Source organism: Dermacentor albipictus, chromosome 1 (assembly GCF_038994185.2).
Source record: "Dermacentor albipictus isolate Rhodes 1998 colony chromosome 1, USDA_Dalb.pri_finalv2, whole genome shotgun sequence".
NCBI classification, from domain to species: Eukaryota; Metazoa; Arthropoda; class Arachnida; order Ixodida; family Ixodidae; genus Dermacentor; species Dermacentor albipictus.
This window is the reverse complement of record NC_091821.1, coordinates 52,476,454-52,489,092: the sequence shown is the minus strand read 5'-3', so window position 1 is coordinate 52,489,092 and position 12,639 is coordinate 52,476,454. Positions and strand designations below refer to the sequence as shown.

At 43.3% G+C, this 12,639-nt stretch overlaps 1 protein-coding gene across 4 annotated transcripts in view; it reads left to right on the top strand.

Annotated features, from left to right (window-relative positions):
* LOC135911997 (nose resistant to fluoxetine protein 6-like) overlaps positions 1-12,639 on the top strand; it is a 187,916-nt gene that overhangs the window by 159,137 nt on the left and 16,140 nt on the right. For all 4 annotated transcript variants that reach the window (XM_070521067.1, XM_065444373.1, XM_070521072.1 and 1 more), the window contains exons 10-12: positions 3,714-3,793; positions 4,615-4,737; positions 8,485-8,605. In XM_070521067.1, coding sequence (XP_070377168.1) covers positions 3,714-3,793; positions 4,615-4,737; positions 8,485-8,605 — 324 coding nt within the window. The remainder of the gene's footprint in view (positions 1-3,713; positions 3,794-4,614; positions 4,738-8,484; positions 8,606-12,639) is intronic.

Sequence of the window (12,639 nt, the reverse complement as noted above, 5' to 3'; positions counted from 1 at the left end):
GTTTCTTAAAGCTGCAGGTTTCCCTCAGGTTTTCATAATTTATGATGGTAGTCGATGCGTTTGGTCTACCACCACACTTTCATGACTGATTTATATTTTGCGGCCTTCCTCTTGTTGCCATTTGCAGATCCCCAGGCAAGGATCATGTTTACCTTATGCTCATTAGAGAAAGGCATGACGTCTGGGACGAAACAAAACGCACGCTTAAACCTTTATATTGACGTTGTCAATTCGCTTTTGTGGTGATGGGTTTCGTGGCAAAAAAATAAATAAATAAATAAAAAAATAAAAAAATAAACAGGATCTGAGCACTTCATCTACGCTAAGACAGCAGCTATCACAGCTTGTTTCCAACTAGCACCAAACACGACGGGCTACTTCGGCCGGGGTGCGGCTCGATCAAGGTGTTTTTTCTTTATTTCCTTTATTTCGTTCTGGATAACTTCGAGGGAGCCTGTTCGAGGGCGCTGCTTTATGACCCGGCTGGAAGAGCAGTCACGTGGTATTCTCCATATTTCGCGGGGTTTATTTATCAGTCTGAAGAAAATCAGCACGCAATTAGTACGCCGCTTAAAATACCGCATTTATTTGTCCCTCGGCTGTGCCTTCAAATGACTCATTGCGACTTTGATAATTAGGATAGCATGTCTCGAGTTAGATAATTATTTACAACTGCCTAATGAAATCTCAGTAACAGAATTTACCGGCAGCTACTTCACTGTACTGTAAACAATATGCACTAGGTTTTCTTCGAGTAACGCATTGCTCTTTTTTGAACTCTTGGTGCACGATACCTAATTGGGACACCCTGCATATATTTATGACATTTGCATGCAAGTGACGATGTTTCCATCCTGTTGAAACTCGGGGTTCGAAGATGCGGGATGTACTTTGCTCATGAAGGAGCAAGGGAACGTGGGGCTGGGCCCGATATCCAGTACGTTTTACAAACAAGGTTATATTACATAATAACAAGGAAATTCAAAGTAGTGCAGAAAAAGTTCAAGAAGTTGTAGCAGCCGATGACGCCAGCCGTCCGTTGCTGTTTTTGCGCCCTGCATGGTCATTCTTCAGTCGCCTCACCCAATCCGGCGTCAGGAGACCGATGACTTCAGGTCCTACCAATCCGGAGGTTTGTTGCCCTTTTCCTCCGAAGGGAATATTGTCGGAAACACACGCACATCACTGGGCACAAACAGGGGATGGAGGATCGCACACTGACTCCGTCTCCGGCGTGGACGTGCAAATTTGGGCGGCTGACAGGTGTAGGACTGTATCCTTGCTAATTGCCCATTTGAGAACGACATTGACGAGGCTGTCGGCCCGTTCCCCATAATCGCGTTATCCGCGACCGGAGGTTGTCACGAGGTGGACGGCCGATCACAACAATCCCTAATAAATGTTGTAAATTATTAGAAGGTTTTTCTTCATGAGTCGTTAGCATTGCTTACTGGAATACTGGAATACTGGAATACTACTTACTGGAAGCAATACTGAGGCACACAACATTCAGGTGCATTTCACACGCAATTGATAAAGGACTCTGCCGGTCACTGAAGTATATAGGTTTCTTTTTCATGATCAAAAAAGAACGCAAAGCAATTTGAAGCGTGGTGAGCATATAGAAACATATTCACTCTCTAGGCATAGGCTATCCATACCTTTCGAAGTAATGCTTAATTGGCTATCTACATGTCCTTCAAAATATAGTTAACTTTGTCCTGTGTGTATATTTATATATATTGTGTATGTGCATGGTGTTTACAGTGAAAAATTTAAACAATGTTGAAATGAGAAAATACGGATGAGACAGCCGCCACTGGTGCTGCTAATGCGTTTGTCCTCCTATTGTCAGGATTTGCAGAAATAAAGCGAAAGTATGAGTTAAAAGCCGTGCACGTCCGCGCTAACAATGATGCAGTAACCCAGTAAAATTTCAAGTGAAAAGGTCGAGGAAAGTAAAAAGGAACCTCAAATGATGTGGATGACAAAGCTCTGGTAATGACACTTTAGGTGTGTGTTGGGGGGGGGGGGTGCTTCGGAATCGCCCTGGGTGGGGGCCCAGCAGCACCTGCCCCTGGAAAACTCTCGAAGGGGCTCGGGCCCAGGACCTCCCCCCCCCCCCCCCCCCCCCACCGAGTCGGCGCCTATACGCCTCACAGGACTTTATAGTTTTGCGTGCCCCCCAAAATTGACGTACATGCTTGAAATTTTCCCCATTAACCCCATGAATTGGCCCCCGTCTTTAGGCAAATGTGCATACGACTTATAGTTTTCATAGTCTACTGTTTTAGTCTTTCCGTAGTCTGTGCACCGTGGGCAAATTAATGCGAATTTGATTATTTATTGTGACTCACCTAGTCATCCCGCATCTTGCTTTTTGACGTTTTCTGCAAATGACCCACCAATATTTTTAGTTTCATCGCAATCTCATTCTTAGTTCTCTTACCGCAACTGTTTCAAAAGTCTCAGTGAATGTTGTCTGCATGTGTAAAAGAGGCGAAGAGGCCATCAAGCCGTCGCTGAATGACTTTTCTCCCCTCCTCCTCCTTTCACAGTATATTGCGAGAAAATCAATCAATCAATCAATCAATCAATCAATCAATCAATCAATCAATCAATCAATCAATCAATCAATCAATCAATCAATCAATCAATCAATCAATCACATTTTTAGTCACATGAAATGCACAACTATAGAAGAAAACGGAAAGAAAAAGCTGTATACGGTGTCTCTTGAAAGAGGCATCTCATTCTGACAGAAACGGAATTGACCTGCTCACGCACACTGGGAACGCTAAATCAACGTCTCTCGTAGAAGTCAAGCGCCGTGTCCACAGGAAACTGCGATTGCTTTGTGACCGAAGTGCGCGGGTCATACGTGCCTTAGTATGATCCTATGCTTCTGCTATAATTGCGCACTGAGCGTGTGTGCGCGGCTGCTAATCTCCGGCGACAAGGTCATGCACCGACCTCTTTTCTGCTGTGGCTACATCAAATTGCAGTGTGACGCCTGACCCCTTGTTTACGCAGCGCCGAGCTTCGGGAGATCTCACTCTGTGTTGTTAAGCAAGTTTCGAGTGTTTGGCTTGCCGTGAGGTGAACCTCATGGCAAGCCAAACACTCGCTCACTTATTTACTGTACAAACTAGCCTTCACGTGAGACCCAGAACGTTTCCCTGGCATTCCTGTCAGCCATACACTACACACATACACTTTGTGCAAGTGTATGTGTGTGCAGCGGCGTACCGCTTCCTTCGCTTTTCTGTTTCCCCCTTTTCGAGCAGATGTGTATGATGTCCTCCTTCTGGAGACCATTGCAAGGAGCCCTTTCTTTGTAGTTCGCATTGCGGTTGTATTATTTTACGTCAATTATACCAGTGACAGACGTACAAGTTCTCGTTTCTTGGAATAAGAGTCCCCCCCCCCCCCCCCCTAATAAGAGCCGCGCATGCGCAAGTCAGAACTCGGGAGGCAGCCGCACCTTTCCTGACTTACGCGCTCGCTGAGGATTTGTGTGAAAAAAAATTGCCACGTGGGGCACAGGAGACAGAGGATGAACTTGGAGGAGTTTCCTGAAACTGGCCGTTTTTTTTTTCTTTTTTGTCCAGCAAGAAAGAGTTTTCTGTGCACAGTGCACAGCGCTCTCACGAGTATGAGAAATTGTCCACTGGTTTGTAATTACTGTTATCCCGCCCATCCTCTATTTGCAGTGCATGCTGCACTCGTGGTTCCTATCGCTGAATATGCAATACTTCGTCGTCGGTCTTCCCCTGGCTCTGGTGATGTCCAGGTGAGTGCAGAAGACTCTCGTTCGCGGGGCCAGCGGTGAACACGATCGCGCGTAATGCATGCCAGTTTCGTAAACTCGTGATTTAATCACGTTAACTTATGGGGAAACTGAAAAATAAATTTAAAAAACCCCAAAAAGCCTCTTACTCGGCGCCGTCAGCTATAATATTTATTAGGCGGTCTGCCGTAACTGTTCTTCCTGCCTCATTCTGTTCCATTTTTCTAACGCACTTCTCCGGACAGCCCCATTCTGGTGATCACGCCGGCAGCACGCGTTTCGTGCCAGCGCCTAAGCATGACGTGGAACAGAAATTGAATATAATTGCTGCACTGGTCCAGCCATTGGCTACAACACGTGTTGCGTTTCAGGAGAATGGCAAAATTGAAACAGCGGGTGATTGCTTTCGCGGTGGCTTAGGCACTGGGTTGAACAAGTGAAAAATTCTTCCATTGGTCACGAAATAAACTCAAAAGTTACTCCTCCTTCATTTAAGCAAGACTGCTCCATGTTATTTGCTTCAAAGTTCTGTTAAAACTAAGCGTCTCAGAGAGAACCAATTCACTGCATAATGTGTGCCGAAGGTAAAAAAAAAAGCGGGGAAATAATAATTACTGGCGGTGTGATTGACGCATGAAAGGACACATTTGTCTGATTAAATAAGTGAATATTAAGCCTACCGACCAAAGTCCCATATATCTACTATTGCTTGCGAAGTGTCCCAAACACTACTTCTTTCGTTCCATGACTGAGGTATTTGTATTATTTTTCACCCATCCTGCCCATACTGTCTTTTTTTTTTTCCGGAACCTTGGCCCCACCAGGAAACCGAAAGTGACACTGCTAGCTCTCATGGCCCTAGTCATAGCCAGTTGCCTGGTCACTGGTGCAGTTACCTACACGAACGAACTACCTCCTGCCATGCTCATGATGACTGCGCGCTGGAGGTAAGTGCGTTGCATATAGTGGTCAGATGCGCTCATCAAGGGAGATTGCTTCCATGAAAAAAATAAAAAAAGTGCGAGGTGAACATAAATGAAAAATGAAGGAAAACCGGGAGTGATACATTCATGCTAATAAGGTCGACGACTCAAAAACACTAAAGTATTACTATAGTCGAGGGAGCCGTTTAAGGTAGCGCTAAAACAAATATTTCTTCGTCTCTTAGCGTAAAATACGAAATACATACATTCTCTCCATGCACTTTATTGATGATGCTAGGAGGTGCTTAGTCATTAATGTCCACGCACTTGCACATAGGAAATTACAATTCAAGGCGTGTTATGTTGCTTATCCGAGGGGCAGCGCATTGAAAATTTTGCAGCATAATCGCCATCGATGCCAGTGGAATTTTATGTTTGGGATAGCAGCCTTTTGAGGCACGGTCAAAAATTATATGTTTTACAATTCACGGCTTTGAACGACTGTCCTCCTTACTACTTGTTACCATATACAAGGTGTCCCGGCTATCATGCACTAAGATTTAAAAATATGCAAACGCCACGTAGCTGCACTGAACCAAGATAATATCGTTTGCCGTCACTTGGAGATACTCAGATTATTTGTTTCATTTCGCCTAATTACATAACTAGTCTTAATTAATTAATCAACTTCTCAAATAATATAATTAGATTAAAAGTATCAATGATAAAATTGCAGAGCAACATGAAAAACTCCCGATACAGCTTTCTGCTGCTCAGTACGTGCTACAAGTTAACAATACGTAGCAATATAGCAATACGCAGCAATATTGTAGCACGTACGTGCTACAATACGTGCTACAAGTTAACACCTCTTTAAACCATAACTCTCAGAGCGTCGTTTCGAGAATCATTCACAATGACATGGAATACATTAATCCGCTTGATATTGCAAATGCATTTTGTGATGCTTTCTTCAAAAACACTTCTGATTCTGATTCATGCTGCAACATGTCCTTTCAACGCTTACCTTATTCATTTTTCCTTTTTCCAACAACACCTGATTAAGTAATTTTAGTAATTAGAACCATTAAAGCCACTAGGGCTGGTCTAGATAATATTAACACTTACAATATTAAAATGATCGCGCAACATATCGCTAACGTCCTCTCAGCTATCATTAAGCTGATTTTTAAAACCGGTGTTTTTCTACGTGAACTCAAACGCGGTCGAGTCATTCCCGTTTTCAAAAAAGGTGATCGCACGCTTACACGGAATTATAGACCCATTTGCTTTCTTCCATTTTTTAATAAAGTTATTGAAAAACTAATCGAAAAGCGTCTAACAAAATATTTAGACAAATTTAGTATTCTTTCCAATTTTCAGTTCGACTTTCGTTCTGGCTTTTCAACTAATCTGGCACTTATATCTCTTACTGATTATCTCAAAGAAGCAATTGATGAAGGTAAATTTGCAGCTTCGATATTCGTTGACCTATCCAAGGCCTTCGACACAATTAATCACACAATTCTTTGTGCTAAACTTGAAGCCATCGGAATAACTGGTCCGCCTCTACTTCTACTCCACAGTTACTTACAAGATAGAAAAGAAGTCGTTAATATTTCTGGTTGCAACTCTAAAGAAGCTACTACAAACATTGGTGTACCACAGGGGTCCATATTGGGTCCTCTACTTTTCCTAATTTATATTAATGATCTGCCCAGTTGCCTCTCCTCATCGAAGTGCATTCTGTACGCAGATGATACTACTATATTTAGCTCTAACAATTGTATATCAACGCTAACACGTGAGCTCAATGAAGATCTCGTGAAAATTTCCACATGGTGTGAACTTAACAAGCTACAGATTAACCATAATAAGGCCAATTTTGTCGTCTTTGCCTCACATCAGCGATCGCCTGAGCTCCTTCAGTCTATTTCCATCAACAATCACCTAATCAATGCAGTTGGTCATTGCATCTATTTAGGTGTGGAATTTGACTGCCATCTTAAATTTCACCTTCACATAGCTAATGTTCAAAAGAAAATGGCATACGGGATACGCGTTTTAATCAAAGCACGACCACATTTATTATTTTCTACTCTCATGTCGCTTTATTATGCTTTTGTTCATTCTCATATTAACTACAACATTGAATCATGGGGAAACACTTATAACAGTCACCTAACTTCTTTGCATGTTATTCAGAGTCGAGCTATTCGGCTAATAACATTTTCACCTCGTAGCATTAGCGCAAATAGGCTGTTACATGCACATCATATTTTGAATGTGACTGACCTTGTTAAATATAACCTGGCCATATTTATTTTTAGGGCATTAAACAATGATATCCCAGTAACCATCATACCAAAGACATCCCTTACTAATATAAGTAATACTAGATTTGCAGAAAATTTTAACTTCATTTTACCCTTAGTTCGCACCAACTACGGTAAGCAGTCATTACATTTTTCAGCTTTATCTATGTGGAATACATTACCATTCCCTTTAAAGTTGTTCAAAGCTCACAGATTTCGTACAGAACTTAAGCATTTTCTTTTAGATTCCTCCGACTTTCCCATTTGAGTATAGTATGAGTTGTATTCTTAACTTTCTCTTTGTCTCTCTATTTCTTTCCCGCATATTTTTTTTACTTTCTTCTTAATCTATTTTTGTAGTTTCACCTTTTGTTGACTAAGTCGAAGCCTTCTTTTTGTTTGATACGTTCACATGCTGCTTTTAAGTTCATTTATGTCTTGTCTACTAAAACCTTTATTCGTAAATTTTACATGTTGCCATTGTTGTTTGTATTATTAATTCTAGTCATCAAGCACAGGAGGTCCCATTTCAGTTTCTAACTACGGAACCTCCTTCTGTATATACAAATGCTGTAATTATCCCCATTTTGCCATGAATAAACTGATTTTGATTTCGATACATAAACGTGTTTTTCCGAGCGTGAAAGAAGCCTGCGAATACACTTAAAGTGCCTCGAGCGATCAATCGAGCGGCAATTTAGCACTGTATTTGAGAAGTTTAATAATTAATTGAGACCAATCTAATTAGGCGGAATGACAAAAATAATCTATCTCCAAGCGACGGCAAACAACGTTACCTTAGTTCTGTCTAGCTACGTGACATTTGCATATTTTTAAATGTTGGTGCATAATAATTGGGACATCCTGTATATACAATTTTTTTTTCACTGCTACGGAAGAAAATATCTTGAACATAATGCAACTTTCAATTCCTGGAAATTTTTCAGGAAGGTTTTCACTATTGAATGAACGTTTTGTAATCGGACTGCAATGAACTTGATTGTTTTTTTTATTAGTGTTCACGAGATATATTAGTTGTTTTTCAATGGAACTGAGCTTGGTTGAACTTAAGTGTCTCCGGGCTCATTCGTTCCGGCGACTTGCAGAAATCGCTTGATCAGTCGAAGATCGATGTTTTGGTCGAAAAGCGACTTTTGGGGTCAGTTGCTCACTGCTCTATTTGTCAGTCGCACGATTGCTCTCGCAAAATTACGGACGACTCAGTGTCGCAGGAGAAGGACGCCGGAATACGCTTGCGGTTATTTGACATGGCGACGGATGTGCTAGCAGACTTGAACAGCAAGGTTTCTCGCGATATTTTTAGCGCTCTCTTTTGAGTTTAATACAATTAGAATTTTATCTGGCAATACTTGATATAGTGCTGAAAACAATCTTGTTCTGTGAACTCTGTACTGCTCACTGGGTCACACGCAATGCATTCATCTTCTCTGTGCAGCAAGGCGAAGCAGCTACTGAACATGGTGTACTACCAGCCCTTCACGCACTTCGGGCCATTTGCACTTGGTCTTTGTTTCGGCTACGTTCTGCCGACGGTCGAAGTGCCTCGTTTCGGAAAGGTACGATAAAATCTTACTTGTATGGTCTACCAAACTGATAGTGTAAGTTTATTTCATGGTGTTTTCTTCCGCCTGTGATAACGCATTTCGGCTGTGACTGCTAGCTTGTTGATGATCATGGAATCGCCGTGCTAGTTATGCAATTCTGACACGGCCGTGAACGGAGGGAAAGATAGTATTTGGTGCGCGAAGTCCGTTATACTTATTTGATGCTGGCAGCAGTGGCGTAGCCAGAAATTTCGCACGGGGGGGGGGGGGGGCGCACGTTGCAGCTCGGCATCCTCTTTATACAATTTGTCGGGCGATAAAATACATTATTAATAACTGCATTGCCATTGCCAAAGATGCTGCAAACGAATTCTTGAACGCTACCCACTGTGAAGACCAGTAAAATATGTATTTTTTTTCGTAAAAGAATATACTAGTATGTCTCAAAAATTGCGCCCGAAATACCTAAAATCAATGCTTACATGTTTTCCGTCTATTTATTATGTAAAGAAAGTATCACACGAACTTTAGAACTATATCAGTTTGAAGCCAGCAAAGCAGTGCATGCCGCTGATATGAAAAATGTAAAGGCCATGAAATGAAGCAATTGAAGACAAATATTTCATTGAAAATTTGTTAACCTCTCTGCCTTTCTCTCATTTCCGTCTCTCTCTCTCTCTCTCTCTGTCATTCAAGAACCTTGTTTACATTTTTGTACATATGCAACGATCAGGGAAAAATCTCAATGACGCTGTCCTTTGTTACACTGTATTGCGCAGGAGCAGCTGTCACCGGTCGTGTATTGTAATTATTGTATTGTATTGTATATTAGTATTGTAACTGGTATTATAGTCGCAATAGAGAGCACATACACAAATCAGGAGTTCTGCAAAATATACGAGGGCGAGTGAAATGAAAGTGAACCATTGCGAATATATGACAAATTGGGTACTTTATTTAAAAGCAGTCTCCATGAGCACTTAGACATTTGTCCCATTGACTAACGAGTCGCGTAATTCCAATCTGATAACACTCCTTAGGTTGCTGCTTCAAAAAGGCTGTAACTGGCTCTTTCATGTCGTCGTCCGACACGGATCTAGTTTCCTTGAGCATTTTGTTCAAATGCACCAAAATGTGGAAGTCGAAAGGTGACAGGTCTGGACTGTATGGCGTATGTTGCCGTGTTTCCCACTTGAACTTTGCCAGTTTGGTATTAACCACTTCAGAGACTTGGGGACGGGCATTGTTGTGGAGCAAGACGATGCCATTCCTCAATTTTCCATGTCGTTTGTTCTTAATTGCGACACGCAGCCGATGCGACGTTTCATAATATCGGAAACGATTGATAGTCTCTCCAGGATTAGCAAATTCGATCAATAATGGCCCCTGACGATCGAAAAAAAAATCAACAGCACCTTTCCGGGAGAAATGTTTGCCTTTACTTTCCTTGGAGTGGTGAATTCAAATGTTTCCACTAGCTTTGCCGTCGTGTTTCAGGCTCTTGATAGCGGCACCATGATTCGTCCCCGGTCACAATTGCGAACAAGAAGTCGTCACCCCCATTGTGATACCGGACTAGATAAGTCAAGGCAGCGCCGAACCTGTCCGTCTTCTGGCGGTGGGTCAAAATCTAGGGCATTCATTATGCACACAAGAGCCGATAACCGAGATGTTCATGAATTATTGTGTGACCCGAACCGTGACTGATGTTCACACGCCCTGCGAATTCATCGATGCTTATCCTCCGTTCTTGTCTAATCAGCCTTTGCATTTGTGTTGGGGGTCATTGCACGGTGGCTTTGGCCCGGTCTTGGATCGTCTTTGCAACTTTCACGTCCTTCTTTGAACCGTTTCCTCCAACGCTTCACAGTGGCCAATGAAATGCAATGTTAACAATACACGGCAGCCAAACGGCGACTAATTTCTTTTTGGGAAACATTTTTAGGTGTCAAAAATCTCACCACACCACGCTGTTAAACTTTTGGAGTGTCCATTATGTCACGCAACCATGTTCAACCCAGTGTATGAGAGGCAATAAAGAACCTTTACACTCACACCTGCGCGTCACTTTTGTAAATGTGAGATGCCTCTACGCACATGCCTCGCAGATAATGAACCGAACCATTATTGCGCGGGGTGGATTGGCTCACTTTCATTTGACTCGCCCTCGTACATTAGAAATGCGAAGATACAACGGAATATACAAATGCGAAGATACAGCTTGATAAAGGGCAAAAAAGTGTAACTGGAAACAAAGTTCACTGCACGTATACACAAAACCTGGCAACAAGATATTGCACGGCTAGTGTCCAATAAACCTACTTATCTAGTGTCCAATAAACCTACTTATCTACTTATAAGTGTCCAATAAACCTACTTATCTAAGAAAGAGTCACTGTATATAATGCGTCAAACAAGGCAAATAAATAGGTCGCAGCCCCCCTCTCCCTCCACTCCCCCTGATGTATCGCGCGCGACAGGAGGCGGCGCGCTTTCTCCTCGCTTTTCTCCCTTGCGCACACAAGACAGCCACCATCGTCAGCTCATCCAAGCCCCCCTTACGCTTTCACTCGCACATTTAGCATGCGGCACGCGGTCACGATGTTATCGCCCTTGGACTTTGTACGGAACAAGGGGGCGACAGGCGATGGCAGTAATGCGCCTGGAGTATCCATATAATTGCTATCGCAATAATATAGTAAGAGTGTCCGGCAACTGAAACGTCCCGTGGCCCATTACTTTCCACAAAAGAAGAAGTAACAAAATTGAACTTTCCCCATGCGACAATTTGCTACGCCGCAACAATGTCTTATTTCTTTCGGGAGGCACGGAAATAAAAAAAAACGCAAGGAAAGCATGTTGGCCACAATGGAATGCCTAATTTGGGCACCTAATGTGGCTACCGCAGGAATATCGGAAGAAAACATGAGACGCTTGGTCCACAGAGAGCCATGCACATACTGCTGGATATCCTGCACCGGCGAGACAAAATTTTCCGGAGAGGTTGCGCTCAAGCGAACGCGTTTTAATCCGTCGAGTCCCCGCCAGTGGCGTAGCAACAGGGGGGGCCGGGGGGCCGTGGGCCCCGGGTGCAAGGGCCCAGTGAAGGGGGGGGGGGGTGTCATATACGTCTGAAGACACCCCTCTTTCCGCCGGCTACACCCGGGGAGGGGGGTGACAGAAGGCCTATGGGCCCCGGGTGCCAGACGACCTAGCTACGCCACTGGTCCCCGCAGTGATGGCTGCGAGCGACAATGCATTGTTTGTTTTTCTCGCCTGCTAGCCAGAAAGCGTCCAAAACTCTGTCAGACCAAAATCCACTTGGCCAGAGAAAAACGAACGCGCATCGAAGTGCGCCGCGCGGTGCTCGATGTAGCACGAGAAAAACGCATGCGCTCGGGATGGCTCTGGCAGCCCGCGGGTAGCGCGAACAAGAAAATTGAAGAGGCTCAATGTGTCGTCACGAATAAGAATCAGAGTACCAAAATAAATAAGAACGTAGTTGCCCTTGCTGGCTTGAGTGTCTTGAAATGGATGTTTTGGCGCGGGTGAAAAAATAGAAAACGATATTCTTGTCTGTGACAAGACGGCACAAATGAACCACCACAACGCTCGGTCTCATCGGACCTCGCTGCGTGCTTTGTCAACTTGCCTGATAGTGTGTTGATTTGGCCGATGTCGTTGTATGGTCAGATGAACGACTTTAGAAAAGTTAATGCAACTTCGGCGTCAAATGTTTATAACAACATTAAACCCCCAATGTTCCGGAATTGAAAATCTAAAGCACGCCTTTTTTTGGAAATGTCAATGCCTTTTTCTCATCAAAAGTTTATGAGAACTTTAAAACCATAAAGTTTCAGAATTGAAATCCATGCGTTCCGTAGATTCCGCGGCCTCCGCGAGATGCCGCGATGAGTCCGCTCGCCATCAAAACGCCCTTGAAACTGTGCTCGGATGGGACTCCTTGCGTTAAGATATGTGACTCCCATTGCGTGGGCGTTACCTCGAAAACCAGCCTGAGTTCGCAATGTTCGCGCTGAAATGTC